The sequence below is a fragment of the Dermacentor silvarum genome, chromosome 5 (genome assembly GCF_013339745.2).
Source record: "Dermacentor silvarum isolate Dsil-2018 chromosome 5, BIME_Dsil_1.4, whole genome shotgun sequence".
In the NCBI taxonomy this organism is placed as follows: domain Eukaryota; kingdom Metazoa; phylum Arthropoda; class Arachnida; order Ixodida; family Ixodidae; genus Dermacentor; species Dermacentor silvarum.
The window spans coordinates 66,317,054-66,344,005 of record NC_051158.1 but is presented as its reverse complement, the minus strand read 5'-3'; the positions used below and the strand labels follow the sequence as shown (position 1 = coordinate 66,344,005).

The 26,952-nt window shown below is 46.6% G+C and overlaps 1 protein-coding gene across 1 annotated transcript; it reads left to right on the top strand.

Moving 5' to 3' along the window:
• Nucleotides 1-1,254: 1,254 nt before the first annotated feature.
• Nucleotides 1,255-21,373, top strand: LOC125945703 (oxygen-dependent choline dehydrogenase-like). Its single transcript, XM_049667948.1, has 5 exons — nt 1,255-1,386; nt 10,386-10,510; nt 13,071-13,238; nt 20,190-20,334; nt 21,348-21,373. The coding sequence occupies exons 2-5, from the start codon at nt 10,421-10,423 to the stop codon at nt 21,371-21,373; spliced, it is 429 nt and encodes a 142-aa protein (XP_049523905.1). The 5' UTR covers nt 1,255-1,386; nt 10,386-10,420.
• Nucleotides 21,374-26,952: the final 5,579 nt, after the last annotated feature.

Genomic DNA, 26,952 nt, shown 5'->3' with positions numbered 1-26,952 from the left:
GCGGCGGTAGCTCATCATAACCGATCCTATATACAACAGCTCAGGGATGCACACCGCTCTTTGCTGCTACTGGGAACCCAACCTATCTACCAGCCGACACGTCTCTAGGAATTCAAGCAGCGCTGCAACTGACAGAAGAGAGGAGAAACGAAGAGAGCGAAGTTAAGTACCGTGAAAGAATGAAAAGGAACTTTGACAAAAGACAAAACACAACCATACCAAGAATAGAGGTTGGAGATTTGGTGCTAGTAAGAAAACGGCTGTCGAACTCATGCTCAGATCACAGAGGGCCATTCTCTGTTGTGAAAACAGCAAGCAAACAGGGAATCTTAAAGACCATCTGGTATGTGGGCCCCAATGGCACCGTGGAATCAGCCTATATAGCAAACGTTTTTAAATACCATCCCTGGAGGGATGAAAACAATGGCGGGGGGAGTGAAGCGTGCTCAAGCAGTTGAAGAAGAAGAAAGGCAGAATTTGTAGGGCAGGGGGCGGGGAGCATAAAGAAGAAGTTAGTAATGGCGACGTGAGGAGTACTCTGTCTGTTTATTATGTGCCGGCTTGTCACAACAAAGAAAACACTATGCATAAACTTAGAGAGGTCGGTCGATTAGCATCCCACACGCCTCATTCTGTAGAGAAATCCAAACGGAGAGATTGGAAGGAACGGTTTGCAGCGTGTTAGGCTGTCTTATTACGTGGGCTGCAAAAAAAGGAAGCTACATAGTTGTTTCGGCATCCTTTGGTGTAAAGTAATGAATAATGACTATGCGTCTCTGTACATTTACGAACGGTCGCAAACGTAGCGTTACGTAAGAATACTGAAGGAAAACTACTCAAGGTGATGACAGGGTTTTCAATGTAATGTTTTCATGTTTTTATGTGACATACATGTTATACGCTCTACATGACGCAATGAAAATTCCTGCGCGATAACAATGCTGCTTTGTTGTTGGCTAAAGAATCTAAATTTCATCATTGGTTTCAAACAAAGGAAGTCCAGCTCCGAGTTTCCTGAAAACATCCGGTGCAATTACTAACAAGAAAATTTCCGCCGAGGGCTAGTTGGTTAGACATAATTAAAGCTGTTGCGCAAAGGGACGAAGCAACAGGACTTGAGCGAGGAAATAAAACACAAGTCCCGGGCGCATCAGGTTTTGCGTTTTGTTTTCTTCCTTAATTCCTGTCGCTTCGTCGCTTTGCGCAATAGTTTTAATTACACTTACTAACACTTTTCTGTGTACACAGGTGAACTGTACCATGGACAGTATGGTGAGACTCCTATCAACTATCCTAAGTACAATACACCAATAAGCGATGCTTTTCTAAAAGCCTGCAGTGAGTCTGGCTACAAACACGTGGACTATAATGGAAAGACTCATTCAGGTAAGAAATAATTGAATGATAATAGCAATTTAAATTTACTTGTTCTGTCCTGTATAGCGATGAAGTAACGGCCGGATAGCATGTTTATTGCAAAATGAGAAAACGGGCGTTTTAAGATTGAATTCTACAATAAATATTGAGGGAGTTGTGGACGTTTTGCTTCTAGTCAGGCAAGCCTAATAATAAGGAAGTCGACAAGAAGTGAATATTTCTCTTCTTCCTGACAAACGGAAATGTATTCGGTGCTGTGCATAGAAATGTTTGTTAACAGACTAATACGTAATAATTATTTCTTGTACTTTCCTCGAGGTCGGTAACTACGATACAGAGGGGAAGGGCTATAAAACATGCATATTGTTACGATGCAAAAGTTACATATAAAGATGTATTTAAAATGTTTACAAAAAAAAAAACTGTCAGCCCTTCCACTGCGGTGGAGATGGAAGACCAGCGAATCTGTACTATAGTGGGAAGTATGTATTTCCAGTTACGACTACTAAGATGTCATGATGTAATTGGTGATTTGAACTATTAAAGAATGAGAAATATATATGATCCGGTGGTTTTCATTAAATTATGTGATCTAGTCAAGCTGTTCTGACAAACAGCTTTTTGTCACAGTCCTTCTTTCAGTATCTTTTACAGAATGAAAAAAAAACTTGATTGATTCATTTATTGATTGATCGATTAGTGACCACAGTGACCATGGCCTTATGGTCGCTACGGTACACCACCCTAGGGTGTATACGGCAAAGGTTGGCGCGTTCTTCATAAACACGTCCCCAACGCCGCGCGCATTCGGTGCGAACGCGGGCAAAACGCCGCTGCCGTCGAAAAACAGTTCTGCGCGTCGCGAAGCATCACGTGCTATAGCAAATAAGTAGCGAGAAGTAAGGATAGTAGTTTTATCGGCTGTATAAACTTGGACACATTCGCTTGCTAACTGAATTAAAAAATGTCACAGTTTCGCCCTAAGGGCGAAGCAATGAATGCGATAGCAACACAGCAATGTCATACGAAGTAAGGTGAGCGGCTTTGGTAGCAATATGAATTGTAGTAAACATGAGCTGATTAAGTAAGCAGGTGTGCTGCGGCGTAAGTAGACTGACTTGAAGAGAGACTCGATGACCACGAGAAGGCGCGTGTGAAACGGTGGTGTTGATGAGAAGCGCTTCCCGTGGGCAGCGCGTGCGAAGGGACACACCTGTAGTGCTGCACTGCCGATCCGGGCAGCATTGCATGTGTAGCGTGCGTTGGAAAATGTGGCCCGACTATTACTAACTGAATGAACAAGCGTGGTGTGAGCGCGCACAAACAAACATGAATAGATCACACTGAATGACTACAGATAACGACTGTCAAAACGCTGGAAGCGAGCCCATACGCCGCAGCGGGCGAAGGTACGTGCAGTCTATCGCTTCAACGGAAACTGAGCGGCGAATGCACGGCGCATAAAGGTCAGAGCCGTGTGGAGATCAGAGACGGTGCGAGCGAGCGACGAGCGCGGTTGTTGGCAGCGTAGAAGTGCGCCCCCCGCGCTCCCTCCGGCGCTGGCTTCCCGCTTCCTTGCTTGCGCGTGGGTGATTGAGTGCGTTCGCTCTCCGTGATAGCGCGCGTCCCCGCACGCTTCCGCTCGGGCATACGGCGCGCGGCGAAGATTTTATCTATAGGGAACCTCATGGCGATGGCGACGACGACGGCGACGGCGACGGCAGAAATCCGGTAGAAGTGTCCATATAATTGCTATCGCAATAAAAGGATGGTGTCAGCAAGCACACGCAAATATGAAAAGATCACACTCGAAGACCGCACACAACCGCTGTCAAAACGCTGGCGTGATCAAGTGCGCCAGCACTAGAGAACGAAGCTTCATGAGGTCCATCGCTTCAACGGAAACTGAGTGGCGAAAGCACAGCGCATAGAAAGGTAGGAGCCGTGTTGCAGATTGCTTTCAAGATACGGTGTGCGCGACCGCGCGTCGCCGCGCAAAGTACAATTACGCGGTTAATTGCTAGCAGAGCAAAAGCCGCACTCCCTTCCTCCCGCGCTGCCTTCGCGCTTTCCTCCTTTCGCGTTTGTGATTGAGTCGCCAGTTCCCCTTGCGCCCGGTCGCAAGATACGCATTTGGTACCGCAGCTAAACGTTGCCTCCCTTCCGTCCCCCCACAGCCTTTCGCTCGACGGAAGAAGTCGCGTTTGCTCTCCGCCGTGCGTTCGCTCCCCGTGAAAGCGCGCGTCCCCCGCGCGCATTCACTCGCACATGCAGCATACGGCCAATGAGAGTTTTTATTACTCCCGGCCACGGCGGCCGCATTTCGATGGGGGCGAAATGTGACAACACCCGTGTACTTCAATTAAGGTGCACGTTAAAGAACCCCAGGTGGTCCAAATTTCCGGAGTCCCCCACTACGGCGTGCCTCATAATCAGATCGTGGTTTTGGCACGTAAAACCCCATAATTTAATTTTTAGAGTTTTTATTGCGATAGCAATTATATGGACACTTCAAGCGGATTTCTGCTGTCGCCGTCGTCGTCGCCGTGAGGTTTCGTAATAAATTCCAATGGCGATAAAATCGTCGCCGCGCGCCGTATGTGCGAGTAAAAGCGCACGGGGGACGCGCGCTTTCACGAAGAGCGAACGCACGGCGGAGAGCAAACGCGACTTCTTCCGTCGCGCGAAAGGCCTACGGGTATGGGAGAGAGGGAGGGAGGGAGGGGCGACGCTGTGCTGCGGCATCAAATGCGTATCCTTCAACCGGGCGCAAGAGAAACTGGTGACTCAATCTCCCACGCGAAAGGAGGAAAGCGGGAAGGCAGCGCGGGAGGGAGGGTGGGAGCGGCTACTACTCTGCCAACGACGGCGTACTTGTTCTTTTCGCGGCTCCGGGATGTCGCGCGCACCGTATCATTAAAGCGATTTCGACACGGCTCACGACCCTTCGCTCGCTGTGGCGGCCGCGCTTGTTCACGTCACCGTTTTGACAGTGGTTGTCTGGGGTCATCGAGTGTGATGTATCCATGTTTGCTTTCGCGCGCTGACACCACGCTTGTTAATTCAGTTAGAAAGCGAGGCGTCTTGAACATATTTAGTGGGAGTGTTCGTCGAGGAAGGAAGAAATGTGTCAACGGTCAGAGTAGGGTGGCGGTTGAACAGAAGGTGTTGAAAAGCCAGCGGTCTCGTGAAGGGACGAATTGTAAGCGAAGGTCACGAAGCAGGGGCGTAGCCAGAAATTTTTATCGGGGGAGGGGGGGGCTTCACCGGCCCGACCGGGGGGGGGGGGGGGGGGGGGGCAAGCTTCTGCTTTCCTCTACATCACGTGATCGATAATAAATATCGGTAGTTTAAGCCGACTCTATTCATGTATATCAATGTCATGGGACCCCCCCCCCCCCCCCCCCCCGCCCTCGCGTGTGCGTGTGCTTGTGAGGCAAAAGTAAAAAGTAAAGTAAGCTCAGTAAATACGATAAGTACGACAGGTACAGTGGGCGTTAGGAGCAACGGTCTCTCATCGCGCCACTGAATGGACCAGTCTTCGAAAACACATCATTGAGACGACCCGTGCGATCGGAGTAGACATCATTACTTGTTAATTTCCGTTAAGCGTAGATGGCGTCGTCCTCGTCGGGGCGAAGTGCGTTTCACAAGTCAAGGACGGCTATACGCGGGAAAATGTACGTGTGACCAGGCTATACCTACTCCCATAGCAATATCTTGTTCGCTGCGTCTTTGCGCTAGAAAACTTAAATACGCGCAAAAACGCGTAAAGCTTTTTTTTTTCGAAGCATTCGTCGCCGTGCTCCCTCATACGAGAGGGTTGCATTTCCTGCGGCAAGTGCATGGGCCGCTGTGTCTTCCGCTGTGTGCGAGCGTGCAGTCGCCATTTGCCTTTACGTCAACAGATTCAGAATTGTACAGAATATTTCACCGCACAGCATAGATATGGCATGTGTACGCATTTTAAGTAGTGCGTGCCACTCATTTCTGCTTTACTTACGCCGGCGCAAGCAGGAAGCGGCCTTGTACCTCACAGAATCTCGACTGATTGGTGTACTAGTGATGCAGGGATGAACTCCGGTCTTGTTCAGTGCATAGTGCACATAATCAATTTCTCAGGACGCGAGCACTCCGACGAGAACTGTCGGCGCCTGCAACAAGAGTTTACTTACGCTGTACTGCGCACAGCAGTAATTCATGCTTCTCGGCTGTCTGTTTCGTGCATTCTGTTGCGAGTCAGTGGAATTTCACTGTTGTCATCAACCCCTTCGTGTGTACATTGCTGGTTTGGGATTCCACAACAAAACAGCAACTACCAGCCTTCCGTCATTGCTGGTTTGGGATTCAACAACACAACAGTAATTACCAGCCTACCGTAGGGGCGCAATCGCAAACAAGAGACGTTTCTCGCGCAGACTAAGCCTACATTCACACTTGGGAAGCGGCAAGCGGGCGGAAAGGTCAAAGCGGCCGGAAAGGCCATAGCGGCCGGAAAATTTTTTCCGCGCCTGTCCAAGTTCATTTGTTTTGCTACCGCCGCGGCCACCGCTGCCGTTTTCGTCCAGATCCATCTCGTCTGCGTACGTTTGTCGGCGTGGTGGCGCTCATTATCGCATTACTTCGAGCGGTATGTTCATTCTTTGACCCACGTACCGTCATCAAAAGTGATCATTTTACGATACTTCGGGTGTCATCTGTGACCTTCGGTAAATTCCTCGTTGGCGTTCCGTAATTCTCCTCACACGGGCGCGGTAGCGCTGAGTCACAGGTATGTGCCTAGGCGTGATAATATTTCTTTAATAGCTTTCATTTACAAGTTGTAATAGCATTTCATCATTTCGTATTGTCGGCGCCTCCAGGACACCAAAGGGGCAACGGGGATACCACAGTTAAAACCCGGGCTGGCCCTTGTGTTGGGGCTCGCCAAAGCCTGCGCGTCCTTCATGAGACCTACGCTCCCAATCTATCGTCGCGACGAGAAAAGCACCCCGCGACTTCTGCAACATACCGTACACGAGCGAGGAGAATTATGGAGCGCCAACGAGGAATCTGCCTAACTATTGTCTGCCGTGGAAGTGGAAGAAGAAATGGCTTTTATACTTCTACCTACTTGTTTTCTAGAAATGGACAATAAATAAATGGAAGACGCGGACACCTCGGAAACGGTGGTGGTGGGTTCGCCTGGCTTTGCAAAAGCGCGAGAAGTGGGGTCATGCCAAGGCTTCGTTGCCGCACCTCCGGTTGCGCGACGTTGAATACTATCGCGAGTATTGCTGACAGTACGTTTTAGTGCCCCACTTGTCGTAGAGCAAGGGCTGGTTCTAGATTGCGTCGATCACCATTACAGCCTACACTTTTGGTGCCATGTTCAATTTTACGACCGGTTGTTTACATGCTAGTGTAGCTTCCAGTGAAGCAGAACGACTTTCCGCCGCGTTTCCGCTTCGCCATGAGCGAAAAAATCGACCTGAGACTGATTTGGTTCTTAGCCTGTTTTTTCGGCCTGTTTTTCCGCCTAGGCGGGCGGATTTTTGCAAGATTTTGCCACTTCCGACAGCTTCGAGACCAAGTGTGAACGTAGCCTAATATCCTGCGCGAGCGTGGCCTAACCGGCACCTGAAGGGAAGCGGCGGAAATGTATACCGGAGATTTCGACCACCTGGGGTTTTTAACGTGCACCTAAATCTAAGTAAATGGGCATCGAGCCTTTTCGTCATCATGTAAAATGCGGCTGCCGCATTTGTTGCTTCATTTGTTGCGCATTTGTTGCTTCAGAATGCGGCCGCCACATTCTCGCCCAAAACTTCACAGAGTGTCAAAGCCTTGACAAACACCGTGACAGTTTTTTCCATATGCAGACATGATTCGCTGTAAATTACCAACCCAAACAGAAGCGCCCAGGAATGAAATTGTGATAGTATAGCACCGGTTTCACTAATGATGTCCAGCGCGAAGTGACGAGAACAAAGGGTGGGTAAATGGGGAGGGGGGGCGTTCCGGAAAAAATTTCGGGGGGGTTTGAACCCCCCCCCCCCCTGGCTACGCCCCTGTCACGAAGGGTAACGCGTTATCCCAATCACAGTGGTCGTCGAAACGTAGAAAGGCAGCATTTCTGTCAACGTGCGATTACGTTGGAAAGCTTGTGCTCGGTGCAACCGGAGCAATTTTGTCTTCAACGCGGTGCAAGAAGGTGCGGCTGCGATGAGTGAGGGGCTGTCGGGGTGCGCCGTGATGTTGGATGACGTCATGTAAAAGGAAATCCGCCACCTTAGTTGCATAGTTCGCGGGCAAAGCTTGCGTGATCGCCTACCGGGTAGCGTAGTAAGTTATTGCCTGATTGCCACAGCAATATAAAAGAATAAAGGTTGTCAGATATTGTAAGAGCAATATATAAGAAGGAAAACAGGGATATTTTAATTGATGTAATAACATCGGGATAAACTATTTTAATATATGCCAACGCAATAAGTATCAATTATAAATATACAAGAATACACAAACTACTTTAAAATACGCGCAAAATGAAATAAAAAGAACACAACAATACGCAATTGTTGCAGACGAGCTAACCACAGCGTTTGTAATGCATCTTTGGAATGTATGGGACCAGTGATGCCTGTTACACACGCTGGAAGCTGGTTCCAATTCCTTGCAGTGATAGGTAGAAATATGTAACTGAGCAGATATTGTGCAAAAGAAAACAAGCTGTGTAGGAGGGTTTACAATGCTGCATTGGAGTACTTTATAAATGTGTCCTAATTAATTCGGTAGTACTGGCCGACAACTTGTAACTTCACTTAGATATTCACTCAGCAGAAACGGTCGATGACTCGCAGAACACTGCCTAACTTTCGCCGCGGTGTCTCTTTTCGCAATTGTAATTCCAGTTTTGATGATACTGGAGCTTTATACCGCCTCAGGAATGAAGGGATACGTCTTGTAGAGGATAATATTTTCCGAAGCTAGAGCACTGCAAGACAAAAGACGAAGAACAAAGCGCTCCGAGCACTTTCATCAGTCCTCTTCCTTTGTGTGTCGTCATCGCAGCAGCACTCTAATTTCTTAATTATGAAAAACTTGCGGGCTCAACCGTTCAAACTGGCAGTTATTACCAAAATAAATAAAGCTACTACAACAATAACCATGGCGTCGTCGCATGAGCAATTAGAATAGTGTAGTATATTGTTACCGCTAGCCTTACTAGTATGGCGGAGGTGATCTTACCTTCATGCACGTGCACTGTATATCTCACGCATGCTCAGTACAGGAAGAGTCGTAGAGGTAATGCTGTACTGAAATAATCTACTGCGATATCATGTGTCTCCCAGCCTTGGATTATCCTTCATACAAAAAGACCTGTAATTGTTAAACTGCTTTGTTTAGGGGCAATGGGGACTTACCTACATAGTTGTGCTTGTGCTGCCTTTGCTATAAAGGCAGAAAGCTTATTTATTCTTGCATTTTGAACAAATTAGACATTTCAGTTCGCAGGGGTTCTTTCTGTGATCTTTGAGTCTGTGTATTTAAGGGTGTTTTTACATATGGTAGCGCCTTGGCTAAGGCGCAAGGAATAGGAGGACGACGAATCTTTTTTGGTGCGGAGCGCAGAACGAAACCAGTGCTGGACTTTTTAGGATTCCTTGATTCTCATCCATCATCTGTAAATAACCACGCCTCATCCGTAACAATTTTGTGGTGGAAAGTGCTGGGTAGTAAACCAAGCAACACGGTTCTGCAACCACCTGATCGTCGCCGAAACCATCGCCTTGCTGGATTGCTCCCGTTGCCGCTGCTGGTTGAAATGTCTCGCGGTGAATACCGAACCCCGAATGTAGTAGTTCCTGCAGCTGCAGCCCCTGCCCAGGTTCCAGCTGCCCCTTCGGTACCAACTTCAGGCGCGGATGGTCCCAGGCAGCGTCAGAACCTTATAGAGCCTTGCGCATTGGGAGGCAAATCTGGCGAGGACGTGGGTGGGTCGTTCCAGTAGTGCACCCAGTATCTCTGCCAGGGGTGGGGGGGCTTGACAGTTTGCTGTACTTTGCTAAGCCCCTCTAAACAGCATTAATTTCAATTTCTTCTCGGGAAATTGTAAAAAAATGCGCTTTTTGCGCAAGTTTGCGACTGTGCAGACGATTGCGCGTCTTACATCGTAGTTGCAGTACTCAAAGGCGCAAGGAAAGAAAAGGGGTTAAACAAAAGGGGATTAAGTCGGCCTCAGGGGGGGGGGGGGGGGGCTTACAACCCCCCCTCCCCCCCATCGGTGCGCCACTGAGTGGCCCACACACTACAAACGGGGGAGCAACTATTACGATTGGGATGCGGCAACTCGGCTGTTCAACGTCGTGCTTTTTTAACGGACACGGCAATTGTGTCGTTTGACAAGCATGAGGACAACCTCGTAACGTGGGATCCGTTCGTGTCCGAAATAACGGAGTGCTTCGGGGACTCAGTCGCGAAGAGGAAGCAGGCTGAACAAATGCTGCTTCAAAGAGTCCAAGTTCCAGGCGAGACGTGCACGACGTTTATTGAGGCTGTATTGAAGCTCTGCAAGACCTTCAACCCTCGCATGTCAGAGGACGACAAGGTCGGCCACCTCTTAAAGCAATTGCCGAGGATATATATCACTTCCTCATCGGCAAAGATAGCCTTGGTACAGTAGCTGATGTCATACGGCGTTGTCGTACATTCGAGACCCTGAAGATGCGGTATATCACGCCTCAATTCGGTCGGTTACCGAATGTGACTATACCTTTACAAATGTTGACGACTACAAGCCCCTTGACCTCGAACGCAATCATATGGTTCGCATAAATGCATGTTCTGCAACCCTGGCTGTATAGAATAGTGGTTACGACGCTCGCTCTGGGACCGGAGGTACGCGGTTTCGAATCCCGCCTCGGCAAGAAAATGTGTTTTCGTTTCTTTCTTTGTAGTTTCTTGATACGCATCACAAATTACGGCTGGCTTAAAAAGCTTCGCTGTTAAAAATGGATTTCATTGTGCAGGTTATTCCCGGGTACAGTCCAACACTTTTGATGGCATGCGAATGGGTGCGAGCACATGCTTTCTTGACCAAGCCCGTCAAGATCGTCTAAACCTCCACGTATTGACAAAAAGCACTGTCAAAAAGGTAAGAATTTAGAAGATGTTCAAATTGTGCGTGATGCAGCTGTTTTAAAGGAAGCGAAGTGTTGGAGTGTAGTGAACGAACGAGTCAATGCCGCTGCGGCTGAGGACATGTGGTAACATGTGAGTATATATTTCATTAGGTTTTCGTTCAAAGAATAACGTCTGCATCATTCGCAATAGCCCTACTTTGCACATTTTCTAGTGCGAACGTGTTTTTTCCACTCGGTGGCGGCTATGAGAACTTTGCGAACGCTATCTCTTATGTTCGCTTCGCTATTTCTGCAACTACACGTCTCCACCATGGCGTCATCTATCAGCATGCAAGGAGAAAAATATCGTTCATGGAGTTAGTTAAAGCCTATTATTCTTATCATAGGGATCGGATTCAGCATTCGCCTTCGATTCAGTTTCTGCAGCACAGCGCTGCGTATTCTGCACTTAGCTGTTCAAAGTTCAGCCGACTGTTGCCGCGTTCGTTTCCTTTCGGTACATTCACGTTGACCGCCGATGACAAGTAAATTCGGGCGTCGCCGGAAGTCATCTTCATAATCACATGTAGAGCAAATACACGAAGGCAAGGAAGACGGTATGCGCATATCTGGCTTAAACGTTGCTTATAGTCAGCAGATTCAATGTAGAAACTAATAACTTTTCTAACAATTGTCTGAGAAATTATGGCTGCCTGTAATAAAAAAAATCACAGCATATCCACGGGGTGAAAGATGATGAGTGGGCGAAGCTCCGGAGGGAATCATCGGATCTCCCGCTTAAGGGGACGCTAGCACAAACGCGTTAGAAACGTGCAGTACTCTCTAGTAAGGGGAAGCGGCCACAGCATCTTACGCAGCCATTTACACATGCCGGAACGTGCACCGCGTTTGCCGACGCCATCACATGACTGCTGAGAGAGTATACCACCCGTATTCATAAACGCTCCTCGACTTGAACTTGACTTGCCACCGCTTTGGGCAGCGCGTGCGAAACGCGTTGAAGGTAAGGCGGAGAGCGCCACAGCGTCTTACACCAGCTTCTTACACGGGCCGTAACGCGCTAGCACAAACGCGTTAGAAACGCGCTAGAAACGCGGCCTTTCGTTAATGTTGGGTATTTATTGCCATCGTGGTGCGTGTGTCCATGTCCGCTTCGTGGCGTAGTGGGCTAACGCCGCGCGCTCGGAAGCGAGGGGTCCCTGGTTCGATTCCGCGCTACGGACACAACTTCGGAATTTTTTTTTCTCATTTTTCTCAGACTGGTTACACACTACTACTACGACGACGGGGACGGAACGGGTGCCGCTATAAGGAGCTTCGCCCCTAAAATAGTCAGGCCTGCGCCGCACACGCAGCAAAGTCACAGCGTAAGCTGGTGGAGCGGCTCAAGTGTAGCTCAAATCTGAACAATCTGAACTGTCCGCCCGGCGTCGACGGCGAGCTGCAGCTTGTAATGCACTCTGCACAGCAGTCTGCCGAGCCCGATCAATGCTTACAACTTCTACTTACATGTCGGGCAACCTGCGTTTGCAGGCACTTAAACTAGATGGCACCACCATACAGGCGGAGGCTCGGGCAGCTCGGGATCGCGTTGATTGCGTGCCTCGTCTGAATCGCATCTCGTGGTCTGCGCCTGCGCACGCTGCGTTTGCCGGCGCCTTATCTAAGCGTCGTCTAAGCCTGCGCGCCTGCCTAGGGAGCATATATAGGGCATTTTTCCACTGCCCGATAGGACGCGCTTGCATGGCTCAGTATCTGGCTCCCACGCAGCGGGCGCGAGTTCGATCCCGGCAGGAACCGCGTACTTTTTAGGGGCGAAGCTCCTTAGGGCGTGGGTCTGTCCTTCCTCCGATGTAGTATGTAGCCACCTGTAGTTTTATGAAGTGTTCACTAGATGGCGTTCAGGTTCTGCTTCCACTACCGGTTCCACTTCCGGCTCCACTTCCGGTTCCACTTCCGGTTCCATTTCCGGTTCCACTTCCGGTTCCATTTCCACTTTGCGCGCGTTCGGTGTGAACGCGGGCAAAACGCCGACGGCGTCGACAACAGTTCTGCGCGTTGCTGGTGCTGCTGCATGTCCATGTTTATACAGCTGATAAAACTACCTTGAGTCGACCCCATGGCTGCTTCGCATACTAATCAGGGTTCCCCTATGGGAAGATGGTGTAATTTTCTCTCTCGTTCCCGACGCGCGCTCTCTTTATCTCTCGTCCGTAGCTGTGGTTTACCCGAATGATCCCCCGGTGCTTCGCCCACTCATCATCATTCACTTCGTGGATATGCTGTGATTTTTTCGCATTTCCGGCGATAGCGATTACCGTCACTAACGGCGGCGGCGGACACCATTGCGAACCGAAACGGCTATTGGAATGAGCTCATAACACCTTACGCTGTAAAAATTGCAAGAAACAATGAATGCGCGGGCTTGTGGAGTGACTACTGAAGGAATCTAGAAATTCTTCAAAGTCATATCACATCCCTACGCGCAGACCTAGAGAATCTGCACCAAATGCACTTATTTTATAAAATGTGCTCATCTGGCTGCGCTTATTCTTTACCAAATGCTTTCAGATCACGCTTGAAGGCAAAAAAGTGACTGGCGTTGTATACACGCAAAACGGCATCACCAAATCCATGAAATGCAAGCGCGAGGTGATCCTCTGCGCAGGAGCCGTGGGATCAGCGAAACTGCTGCTGCTTTCTGGCATTGGGCTGCAAAAAGAGCTTAACAGGCACAAGGTGCGTTCACATTACAGTAAAACATGGTAAAGTATGTTTGTACTGATGACCTGCAGGCTGGAACATGCGAAATGTGTGTGTTCAAAGTTTTCTCTATTAAGAAAATGCTTTAGCTCGGGGCTCCTATATACGTTAAGTACAAGGGAAAGCTTAAATCGTTTTTCTCGGCAACTGCACCAAACGTGACGAGCTTTGTTGCATATAAAAGAAAAATGTTAAGATGTAGTGACTGATCGTAGCGAATTTTTCATTTAGCCCGTCATTTTTTTAGTAAAAATTGGTGAATATAGCTAATTTTCAAAAAACGAGAATATCATGTTTACAACTCTAACTCAGCAATGAAAACGATATCACAATTCCGTAAGTTCAATCTAGTACTACATTTAAAGAAGGCAAATTGTATGTATTATTCATGGCTTTCAAATACACAACTAATATGGGAGTAGGACTTTGTAAGACCCTTGTAAACAATCTAAGAAATTTGCGTAAGATATACATTGATATATAAAACTTGCCCTATTTGCATGATCTAAGGGATATAGTTAACAGAAGTGCTATATCTGTTCTTAGTGCAGAGGTACGAATTTGTAATCTTCGTGCTTCTGTATTTTTTTTTTCAAGCTTACCAAGTTTTCAAAATTCATTTTAACAAATTTGGGCCGGAAATAAAAAGTACGCTTTCAACAGTCAGTAGAACTTGAATTTCTTTCTCAAATGCAACAAATGTCATTTAAATTGGCGCAGTGGTTATCTCAGAAAAGCGTTTCTGCGTTTTACATATACTTGAATAGGCAGCGTCGGAGTAAGTCCTCAGCTAACGCTTCCTCTAAATCCATAGTAGAAGCCTTTGCGAGAGTTCCACTATAATAAACTACTTATACAGTGTTAAATACTTATACGGTGTGCACTGAAGTAAAGAACCATAACCTTATTTTGAATAACACGAAAAACATTAACGAAGATAGGCCAATACATCTTTTTAGCTTTGATATTTGTTGAGACATGCTGTCATTGGTTTCGCGCAGCAACACCACATACCGATAACCCACCCCATTAGGCAATAAATCACATAATCAGCGCACATGTGCATGCGACCTGTTTCTAATGTTTCAAATTAGATTCGGGTGTTTCACGCGGAAAAACAATGATTACATTATGACGCTCGCCGTAGTACTAAATTTCAGATTAAATTTGACCCCCTGCGATTTGATAACGTGAACCTAAATCTACCTAGACTACCATTCTGCCATTTCGCCCATGTCGAAGCGTGGCGCCGAACCTACGGTATCGATCTTACGACGTCGGACCGGCGCAACGCCATATCCTATAAGTTACCACGGCGAGTATTAGCAAGGTTTCAGTTGAAGTGGCGTTCATCTCGTAAATCTTACTTGTTGTGCGTGGAATTCCATGCCGTCATACATGCCTGATACACAGACTGCGATTACGCCACGCTATCTTGCGCAAATACTTGCACATCATTGGACGGACAGACTCTCCGGACTATTCAGTGTGTTGTGTTGTAGAGACTATAGACCATACGCTCGTGGTGTGCCCTGAGTATGCGCGCGAAAGACTGACACTGGCAGCTACCTTGAGGCATTTATACAATAGACCACTGTCGGAGGACCTCTTGCTAGGCGCAGGGCCACAGAGTTGGCAGACGATAGAGGCAATGCACGCTTTTTCACGTTTCTTAGGCGACACGGGCCTGGACTTACGCTTGTGATAACATTTGTGCAATGTGTGCTTTCACCTCGTTCCTGCCATTATCATCCCACATTGTAACCTTCTTTCTTCCTAGGCCTCTTCCCCTTCCATTACGTAGAGTAGCAGGCCAGATGCTCCTTTTTCCGGGCGACCTCTCTACATTTTCCAATCATTAAATTACTTCTTCTTCTTACCTACAAGAATCTCCATGCAACAATTATTGGGCTTTTTTATTTACTTTCACTTTAGGAATCAAATAAAGTTTACTCAAATGGCTCGCGCCAAAATATGAATTCTACATCCGCCTTCTTATAGCTGTTGGAATCGTAAAACTGTTGCTTCGCTGCTTGCGCGGTAGCTAGCCTTTGCTATAATGTTCACCTTAAAGTTTTTATGCTCTAACCACAAAATTCAGATGGTTCATCCCGAGCTACTTTCTAAGCATTACCAGAGAACATTAATATGGGCCTAGAATTTCGCATTCACGAAAATGCTATAAGTAGTGTTAGAGCTGGCATTGTACGTAAGCATATTGTTCCGATACAGCAGACGCTTAAGAGACATGGCGCAAAGGAGAACGAAGACGGGCATTTGGGCTTGGCACGAGCTGGTTTCCATCTTATCCGCTGCCAGCCCTGCTCTTGTAAACACATTGTGATCAGTTCCTTTGTCTTTGTCTCTCCGCACCACCCCCACGCAAGAAATACGCACCCGACACAAAACCCTCTCACGCGAAGACGCAGTAGCATGGCGATAATTACGAACCAACACATACCCCATTGAAGCAGATTACACGCAATACACCCTGCACTGTACTCGTACAAATGCCCCCTTTGTAACGACTACGCTTCCCTATATCACACCACATGGGCATGCCCATATACTCAACCCCACACCCGAGCAGTGGGAGGCCGTGCTGACAAGCTCGGACCCTCGTGACCAGCAACAACTGGTGCGGCGGGCCCGGGAGACAGCAAGAGCCGCAGGAGCCCTGGACTGACGGCACCTCCCAACACAAGCAGGAAGAACCTTTCTTTCTTTTTTTCTCTTATTAAATGTTTCTCCTCCTCCTCCGCACCTAACCATATAGCGCAGCACAAAAGCAATCGCCCGAACGAGCGGTTTTTTCTGACATCGCGGCTCTTGTTTTTTTTTTTTGTCGGCAGAAAGAACCACATTAATGTTAGCGCAGAAAATATACTTCAATTCGAGGTTATTTGAGGCGCTTTGCAACTTTGTAATTGACGTGTTAGATATTCATGCAATAATTAAAGGTGTGACCAAATAACAATAATTAGTTATATTTAGATATATTTAGGGATGAACAAATACTGCGTGCACGTGCACACGACTGCCGCTAATATACAGTTTGTACCATTTCGCTAGATCTCTTGGTTCTTTTTTTTTTTTACTTGGTCCAAGTTAGCTGGGACAGCCGGTATATTCTTACGCCAAAGTACACGCCTAAAGTACCCCCCCCCCCCCCCCAAACCCCTTCCACCCTCCTTTCCACATAATCGGTGAACTTTAGCCATGCTGTACTTTTATTTGATGCATTGCCAACATTATGGTTTTTGCTAAGTTTTCGATATCGGTTACTTTTTTTTGTCTTTCAACATCCCAGCGTCAGCGGGCAGAAACCCTACAATTGTCTTTTTCCAAATAGAAGGATTGACTGCGTCCACCGAACCGTAATCCGCAATTGCCTTAGCACAGAAATCTATGACGCTGTATTTAATTTTTGGATGACTAGGTGAAGTGTTAGTTGTAAAAATACTTTCGGACTCGCGAGAGAGAGAGAATAAACATTTTTATTAAGAGATTATTTTAGGAGTTGTCTTCGAGGTGGTCTCCCCTTTCCAGGAAACCATAGGCTTTTGCCGCTTCCACGGCACTCGCTAACAGTTGGCGCTGGCTTGCGAAGGTGGAGCTGGCTAGCGCACTCTCCCAAAGCTCAGGTGTGTGTTATGGATTGGGTGATTCTCTAAGCGGTGATTCAGTACAGCCCCCTACCATGTGGTAGAGGGTGCCCTGGGCTCCACAGAAGTGGCAAAGTGGAGAGGACATATAGGGGGTGAAGTGGTAGTTTCTAGATGGGTGGGGGATGGTGTTGGTTTGAAGTGCTCTAAGAATGCGGTCATTACCTTTGGTTAGTTTTTTATGCGGGGTCGGAAATATTCTTCGTTGCAACCTATAGTGCATAGTGATTTCCTGATAAGAGACCAGAGGGTGCGGTTGCAAGGGCTCCTCCATTGTGCCAGGGGCTCGGTTAGTAAAACCTCGAGCCGTGAGATGCGCCATCTCGTTGCCTGGGATGTCATGATGCGTTGGTGCCCACACAATCTTTACTCGTCTCTTGGGGGGGTCCCTCTGGAGTATTTTCCAGGAGGTTCGGTGAATTCTGCCGTAAGAGAAATTGCGGCACGCTTGTTGGTAGTCTGTTATGACGGTGTCTGCGGTCGTCTGTGCGATCGCCAAGGCGATGGCCACTTCCTCGGCGACGACGGGGTTGTCATTGCGGATGGAGACGCTTGTCAGGTGCTCTTGACAAAGCGAATGCGTTCTGAAAAAATATAGAAACTTTCGTTGACAGGTGCACGCATCTGAAAAAGAGGCAATAGTCTATTGGCTATGAACCGAAATTCATAAATCCAAAAAAGATGGCGCAATCTGCAAGCTCCATCTTGCAGTTACACCAAGTTCTGTTCGTGGAATTTTTTTGTTACAGCATGTCGTTGTGCAGTATGTGCTACATTGCAGTACTTGTAGCTGGACTTGTTGCATATTCAGTAAATATAAAGGAGTGCGACCTGGAGCACGGACAAAGAAAGAGGACGGGACGAGCGCAACAGCGACGTAGCTTGCTGCCCTACGTGGTGCTGTATACGTGGTGCTACGAGGTCCTACAGAAGCGACATTGAAGATGTGTGATGGTTTTAGATCCTAGGGCATCCCTTCAAAGTTTGCATTTAGCCTTTCATCACAGGAACGTGAGCTGTTGGTACATAAGATGAAGGAGGATCACCATTAAGTTTCAGGTAAAGGGCGTCACATATTTCAGTGGCTACGCGGACATACTGCAATTGCGGTTAATGACATGCCCATGATGCGGCCACAAAAGAATAGACTCAAATAGTTCCGGACACTCCGCACAAAACCGCCGCTTTAAAGAAACTATTTGCCAACTCGAACCATGACACATACTTGGTCGCCTTCTCCTAGAATCTCAAAGTTTCATGTGTATAAGCTGGACCCTTAAATAAGGCTGTAAACGCAATCATGCATCTCCAGGCTTGTTTATTCCTGATTGAAATGTTTGGTGCCTACGTGCAACTATCACGCGAGTGCAGAGACTATTAAATGCTTCGTGGCCTTTTATCTTGTTACCACGTACAGCGCAACGAGTGTATAGCCGCAGGCGAAAGGCCTCTACTACTGTATAGGTGTGCACCTCCAGATATTGTGCGCATAGCTAGTGCTCCCTCTCTCCCTGATTTCTCCCTTTTGCGCCTTTATCCCCATTTCCATGTCCATTGTAGCAAAGCGAATGTGCGTCGGTTTACCATTCCATACTGTCATTTATCTTCTGTTTGTGCATTTTATGTGCGGCCTAGATTTAAGATTCGCAAGAATGCCTGGCTCTGATTCCAGAAGACAGGGTAATTCTTAATTATATTGCTACGTTTAATATAGCCGGAGGTACTTCGCATACCATGTGCGTATTGAGGGATCTATTCTAAAGACCTTTCTTCACCCTCATTTTAAATAGCTACCCGCCGCTATGACTTAGCAGCTATTGCGTTGCGTTGATACGCACGAGGTCTCGGGAGGAAGTTCGGGCCGCAGCGGCCTAAAATTTTGGTGGGAGTGAAATGCAAAAACGTACCTATGCCTTGCATTGGGTACACGGTAAAGGTCCCCAGGTGGTCAAAGTTATTGCGGCGTCTATCTCTACGACGTGCCTGATAAGCAGATTGTGGTTTTGGCACTCAAAACGCCTGATTGTTTAAACTTTAAATAACTATGTTAAAAATCAATCGCCTTCTTCTTTGTGCCACAAGCCTTGCACTCGCGATAGGATTCCCTAACGGTTGGCCAGCATTGAAGTTCACTTATCCTAAGGAACCTAATCAGTCACCTGGTCACTTGTGACTTTTATTGACATTGGGATAGATGTTTTCAAATTTTGCTAATTATATCAACAGCAGCTCTCCTCAAAGAAACAATTGGAACAGAGCCTATCATTATACTTTACCACACTTATGTAGAGCATTTCTATGTGGTGCATATACAGTGAATTGTTGGCTAACAAATTTCTTCTAACTAAAAAAAATAGGCTGGTCACGAAAAGGGGTATGAATCGTTCTAAGGAGTGAGAAATGCAGCAACTGTTCGGCACGTATTTTTAATGTGGCGTAAATAACACATTGCAATCGATGATGAAACTTCCTTCATTTAAAATCTTTGACACTTCAGACTAACTGCAGATGACTAGGTTGTTTGAGTAAACTCTGGTAGCTTCATGAATTGTCGCTGGCTCCTAAACATCAATTCAAGCAGAAAGACAAGGTTCTATTATGGTTGTGTGTCATATATGAGTGAGCTTAACGCGAGATACAAACAGCAAAGAATATCGTATGAAGACACACTTTGTAGCGATTATGTTTGTTTACAACAACAAACAGGGTGTAACTTATGTTGATTATACACATAATCTTGTTAAACGAGCTTCAGACAACGTCGCTGTACAAGAAATAGGACTAAGAGTATGCTTTAGATAACTGCTCAATTTTTATTTGTGTGGGCCACAGAGTCCAACATGTAAAGGAACTCCGAAGCACTCCGGAATGTGCTACGTCATCGACGGGTAAATTCGCCGCCCTTCAATGACACCATGCCATCCTTGTAATAAAGGGCCTACGTCCACGCCAGGTGCTTCCGTTAGACGATATGATGTGTCAATTACAAGGTTTTGAAGGGTTTCTGAAATGACTGTGATGACGAGTTCCTTTTAAGAGTGTTTTTGTTAGTGTTTTTGAGTAGATGTGGCATATAATCCTTTGTATTCAATTGAAGAATTGCATACAGAGCTTGACAAAACATATCGTTTATTAGAGTTAATAGCTTATTGCTTAGCAAGAGCTCATTTGTTACGTTACAATTTTGGAATGCCTTGGCCTTACCTGCCTACAAGCACAATTGACATCACTCTATATGATAATGTAATCATGTGACCTGCAGATAAATGTTGTGCACGAGCTACCTGTGGGAGAAGGACTCCAAGACCATGTGATATTCTTGGGCATGGTGGTCACCACAACTACTGATCTCATTGGACTGTCACATATGAATCAAAGTGTTGCACAGTATATGTATAATCGCACGGGTAAGTAAATATTTCTAGGTTCGTATTGCAAGCGCCGGTGTTGCGTTTTTGCACCTCCGTGATCATCTTACTACTTTATATTAAGAGTTCAGCTTTTGGTTATCACATGCAAACTAAAAAAAGAATAAAATAAAGAAACCTAAAAGTCGGCTGCAACTTTTTTTCCTCATAATTCAGTTTAAAGCCAAAGGGGTGAGTAAAAGCAAATTTACTACAAAAATAAGACGGCAATCGGGCGCGAAGGTGCGTACCTACATGCGTTCTCGTCCAAGTAGCCAGACATTGTGAATGCCACGCATCAGTTTATTGCCAAAACGGCTAAACCATCTCAACATGTAATGCGAATCGCTTTGCTGTGCTCCTTTGCCTGTTCTTGTGGTGGTAAGTGGCCGGACTTTCTTCGCCGATACAAAGTGCGCGTGCACTTGCGTGACACAGTAACAAGATGCTTTTTTCGCCGATCTCTAATTACCCATTTGTGACGCGCTTATAGCGCGCGAGCGCTCTGGCGTCTGAAGGCGCAGACACTGTTGTCGGTGGTGGCCCAGTGTCATGTTCTCCGCCGTCTGCGGGTGATGGTTGCGGGGTGCGTTCGTATTGAAATGGACAGCGAGTCTCTTTTCGAGATGCGCCATTTCGTCTTGCTGGCTCACCAGAGCTTCACTTATACCAACGCTCAGAGCCCACGCAATCTGCATAGAAAAAGGGCGTGGCACGTATCACGCATGAGGCGTGCAATCTGCACGATCTTAAAGTGAATGGTTGGCAGAGTATCTGGCCTCCCTGGAGTGAACGAGTGGCGAAAAAACGACAGGAGCGCAACCACTGTAAGACTAGCATCGTCACGCTGTCTTCATTCCGCTATTGTGATGCAGCCTTTGCCGCGGTATCGTCATAACGGTGTCGTGATTCCGTTGTCATCACACCATCTTGCTCATGCTGCCACCGTCGTCACGGCGAAGTCATCTCCATTGTCGTCAATTAATCGACCTCACAACGACATTGTCGCACAGCCTTCGTCATGTTCGTGACGCGGTGAAGCTTTCTAGCAAAAGACGTTGAAGTTCATTTGCGCCGCCATCATGAAAAACCAGTATCCACGAGAGCAGTATACATCAGAAGTATTGCTAGTCGGTCCATTTTCATCTTCCGTGGATTTTTCAACTCCGTTAGTAAAGATGTCGGCAGACTTTGGTGATAGTGTAGAAAGGGTCCAATCAGCATGGTACAAGCCCCGTGGACAATGAGCGGTGGGCTCCGGGACCTTTAATGCACCCTTCAACGACCTTTGTCACACCTGGGACCCAACGAGGTCCCAGGCACAAGGGTAAGCACACATACTACGATCGGATCTTAGCCCAAAAGGCCAACCCGCGTCGGACATGTCTACGTTCGCGCCGCCCACTGTTTGTCAGCGTTACAAGCGCTTGCGTATCTACTTTCCTTTCCTTGTGCACTCCCGAGGTCGCGCTGCGGTCGAAATGTCACACGTGTCTACTTTCCACCGGATCCTCGGGGCGACGGTTCCCTTCTATTCTCTGCGCTTGGCGTCGCTCTGCGTAGGCGCCTCGCTCCTCGGGAGTCTGGACTATACAAGAATATGATGGAATGAATACATTATCAGAGGAGATACGCGAATATTGGTGCCTACCTATCGCCACGATGACCACCGCTCAGGACAATAAATGTGTTAGTACCTTTGTTCAAAATTCTCTGCCATCTCTATCTGATGTGCTAAACAGCTTCGCTGCTCATCCACATTCACAGAGTGGAATGACTCATTATTTTTATCTTATTTGAGCTCGTTTTGAGTACCACTGCGACAAAAATAAGCGCGTATCAGGCACAGCGTGCACAGAAGTGATGGGGAAACCCTCATTGTAAAATAATTTACACCCCTAAAAGTAAAGGACCATGTAAATGTGTCTATAATTACCACCATTGTACCCTTTTTGAATGTAAGAGTGTGAAATATAGACAAATTTGCACCTTTATTCCCTGTAAAGAGTGTACAGTATTTTACAGTGCTGGGCTGGGTGCCTGTAGGTGCATCGCGCTGTGGGTAGTACGGTAGGTGAATTGGCCAAGTTAACCTTTGGTAAGGTGAAGTCGCATGTACCTAGGCATTATTCGAACCAAAGCTTTGTTCATAAGCCAATATTTATGTCCACTGCAGGACGAAGGCCTAACTTCAAATTTCTTAACTTCATCACCTCACCTAGATTTCTGCCATCCTCGACTGCGCTTCCGTTCTCTTGGTTTCGATTCCGTAACTCTAATGGCCCACCGGTTATCCATCCTATGCATTACATGGCCTGTCCAGCTCCATTTTATCCTCCTAATGTCAACTAGAACATCGGCTATCCGCGTTTGCTCTCTGATCCACAGCGCTCCCTTCCCGTCTCTTAACGTTAGTCCTAACATTTTTCCTTCCATCACTTTTTGTTCGGTTCTTAACCTAAACTCGAGCTTTTTAGTGAACCTCCAAATTTCTGCCCCATATTTCACCACCAGTAGATTCCAGTGATTGTGCACTTTTCTTTTCAACGACAATGGTAAGCTCCCAGTCAGGATTTGGTAATGCCTGCCGTATGCACTCCAACCCAATTTTATTGTTCTGTAAATTTCTTTCTCGTGATCAGGGTCCCCTGTGAGTAATTGACCTAGATAAACGTACTCCTTTAGAGACTCTAGAGGCTGACTGGCTATCCCGAATTCTTGTTCCTTTGCTAGGCTGTTGAGCATTATTTTTGTCTTCTGCATATTCATTTTCAACCCCGCTCTTTATTTTCTCGGTTAAGGTCCTGAATCATTTGTTGGAATTGATCTCAATTGTAGCTGAATAGGACAATGTCATCTGCAAACCGAAGGTTGCTGAGATACTCGCCGTTAATCCTCACTCCTAAGCCTTCCTGCAGTCTAAGAGCTTGAATACTTCTAAGCATTCAGTGAATAGCATTGGACAGACTGTATCTCCTTGCCTGACTCCTTTCTTGATAGGTATCTTTCTACTTTTCTGGTGGCCAATAAAACGAGGCTTTATTGGCTCACAAGCTTCAGTGGCATGGTTGTCAAGCAAGAACGCACGTGGGTTATGCGGTTATGCACCAGCGATATGCGCGTATAAGGCAAGGACAAGAAAGAAAGAAATAGCAGGTGCGGGGAAAGCTGCGCCAGCTCCGCATCACGTGACGCGAGCGACGAATCAGGGTCATTTGGTGTGTCACATGGAGGAAAGGGAAGAAAAGAGTGTTGGCGCGTGCTCCGACGGGCTTCCCTCGCCTCCAATCAGTTTCGGCGAAGGATGGGAAGGCTCGCGTGGTGCGTTCCGCCGAAACGCAGGCTGCGTTTGAGCAACAGCGCCGTGAACACGCTCGGGAAAGGGCTCGTCATCAAAGTGTCGGTTCTAGCGTAAGGACGTCCGGAAGCCCAGGCGAAAAGTCAGCGTCGTCTTGCCCCTCCAGGAACCCGACAACGGTGATGCACGCCTCGGCAACGCTAGCGCCAACTTCCCCAGTGTGACGACCAAGTTTCAACGCGAGTTTCTCAGCCGGAACCTTGGAGCCAGCTGCATTCCGTTTGACCGGCTGTGGTTCGAGCACAACGTGTCACTCGTCAGTGCAATTCGTTCCGGGGAACGAAGAAACACTGAAGAAACACAAGACAAGCTTCGCTTACCCCCCTTTCCTCAACAGGGGAGAGGCTGCTGATTTTTTTTATTATTGACTGGAGCTATGTGCGCGCCTTTAGCTAGGAGTAATTGTCATTCTCTTTGTTTTCGAACAATAAACGCACTCCCTGTTAATTGTCACATACTTACATCACCGTATGGCTTTGTGCGCTTGCTACATAACTTCTTGAACGTCTGTTATTAGGTGCATTTAATGCTCCTATTGTGTTGAAAACCAGGATTTGGAGTTATAAAGTACGCTATGCAGCGAAAAATTTGGAAACAAAATGAAAATAACCGAACCCTGCATTAAAAAATTACGAACAAAGTGAAGCTGGCGAAAATTAACACGGTGCGGCGCGGCTCGTACGCGTCGAAACGCGGCGCGATCTCAGTGATCACCTCCTCTCTGATATTGCGCGCTTGGACTGCCTCGCGTTGGCGCGCCTGGCTACGCAGCGACAGCGCGGTACATTCAACTCTCAGTTAAGCAGATTTATACCCAGCAAGGAAGTGCTTCTTCTTCAACAGTGCATACATGAATTGTCGTAGTAACTGAAACCGTGTGCTAAACTATGACAAGTGTAATGATTGTTTATCCCGGCCGTCATCATCATTTCCGCTTTTTTTCACAGCGACGCTGTTTAAGCAAGCCGTAATTCGTGGTGTGTATCAAGAAACTACCATGAAAAGAAAATAAACTTCCTTGCCGAGGCGGGATTCGAACTGGCGTACCGCCGGTCCCAAAGCGACCGTCGTAACCACCAGGCGATACCGCCAGTTTTTTTTTTTTTTTGAACATGGTATTTATTACAATGAATTAAATGTTGTATATACAGGAACTATTTACAATAATATGAGCACCAATTGAACATAAGTAATCACACGTCAACGAGCAGTCCATATAAAGAAAACGCAACAACACCAACAGCGTCCATCATAACAAAAACTTGAAAGGTGAAGAACACTTAATCAAAAGTGGATACCAATCCGGCTGACATTTTTCTTGGTCGTAAATATCCTTTAAGTGCATGATCATCTGAGCGAAATGCGATCGTGAGTAAATTCTTCTTTCTGCTTTTCGGTCTTGCATACGAGTTTTCCTAAGGCTATGCAGGCCTATCAGTAAAAACATATCGAATGGAACATCATCACACGGAGCAACAAGATATCGGATACAGTGAGAATTTAGATCAAAATATTTTTGCAAATTTCCTTGGATTACATCTCAAAATAAAATGGCAACTTTACAAAAAATAACCCAGTATTCAATGGTTTCAGACACGTTACAAAGGGGACAGTTAATTGAAGAAACGAAAACATTCTTTTTCTGGAGCCATGTTTTAGCGGGCAAGGTTTCACCGTGTAATTCGCAAAAAAAAAAAATGTTTTTGTAGAAGGGGGAAGTGGCATTTTGCGCACTCTTGCATGCACATCGAGTCCTGGTAATGTGATGTATACGGATCGATAAAACGGCGGTGGGAACAACATCGGAATTAAATCTGTGAACAAATATTCTTTAGAAAAGCGAACAGTCAGAAAAGAAATAGAAAAATAAACCTCACGCATAAACCCCCATAGACAACGTCTAGAAATTAAATTTGAGGACACCGCCGATTCTGGCAGGACATGAACCAGGTTAACCTGCAAGAAAGCTCGTAATACCGTATGAGAGCTTTCCCGAAAAAAGAGAAAGCGCGAGACTAACTGTCATACATACAAACGCACCAACCTTAACCCTCCAGAACTCACTGGTCGAAAAATGTTACGTCTCATAAGTTCAAAACTGGAAGACCATATGAACGTTGAAAAAATCCTTTGAAAACGTTCTATGTAAAGCCTTGCGCAGTGAAGAACCTGAAATACATAGAAAACTTTCATTGCCAAAGACATGTTGCAGCCTTCTGCTCTTCAAAATATGGAAAGACGGTGCGGGATAAAGGTATTTGTGTAGCGCTGGATGGCTGGAACGCGCTATCTCCAGTAGTGTGCACTGAACTTGTAGGTATGCAGTGGAACTCCTAGATATTTAGGTGGCACACAGGACCCCTCAATGCCAGCATAAAGTGATGGAGTAATGGCCCAATATCCAAACCATAGCCCTGAGCTCCTAGTGCTATTCATCCGCGCACCGGAGACAGAACCAAACTCTTCTATGATGGAAAGGGTTTTGTCGATACTGGGCTTGTCCTTGCAGAAGAATGCGATATATTATCAGCGTATGCTAACACTTTTACCTCATTACCAAGAATATTAAAACCACGAACACTGCTGCAGTTCAAAATGCTCAAACAGAGTGGTTCTAAGTAAAGGGCGAATAGGAGCGGAGAAATAGGGCATCCTTGTTTCACGGAAGAACGGATGTGGACGGCATTTGAGAGGCTACCATTGAAAGCAAAGCGAGTTGTACAATGACTATAACAAATTTGAACGCCATTAAGCACTGTGGATCCGACATCGGTGTTTTCTTGAAGCGAAAATAAAAACAAATGCCGGACCCGATCAAATGCTTTTGCGACGTCAATCTGGAGCATTGCAAGTTGATCATAAGAAGTCGAACAGCTCTTAAGAACTGTGCGAGCGACGTGTATGTTAGCTTGTATAGAATGGCCTTTGATACCACATGTTTGATGAGGACCAATAAGCATTGAAATCGCTACCTGCAACCGATTTGACAAAATTTTAGCAAAAAGTATGTAGTCAACGTTTGACAATGTAATCGGTCTATAACCATCAACACAACGTAATTTTTCTCTGTCAGTACTTTTAGGCTTTAATACTGTGTGGGTTTTTGTGAAAGACTGTGGTAAATCTTCTACCTCCAAACTTTTTAAAAATATGTTTATTAGAACAGGCGTAAGAATGGACTTAAAGGCTTTATAAAATTCACCCGAAATGCCATCGGGACAGGGAGTTTTTGACATGGGTAACTGATCAATGGCGGCCTC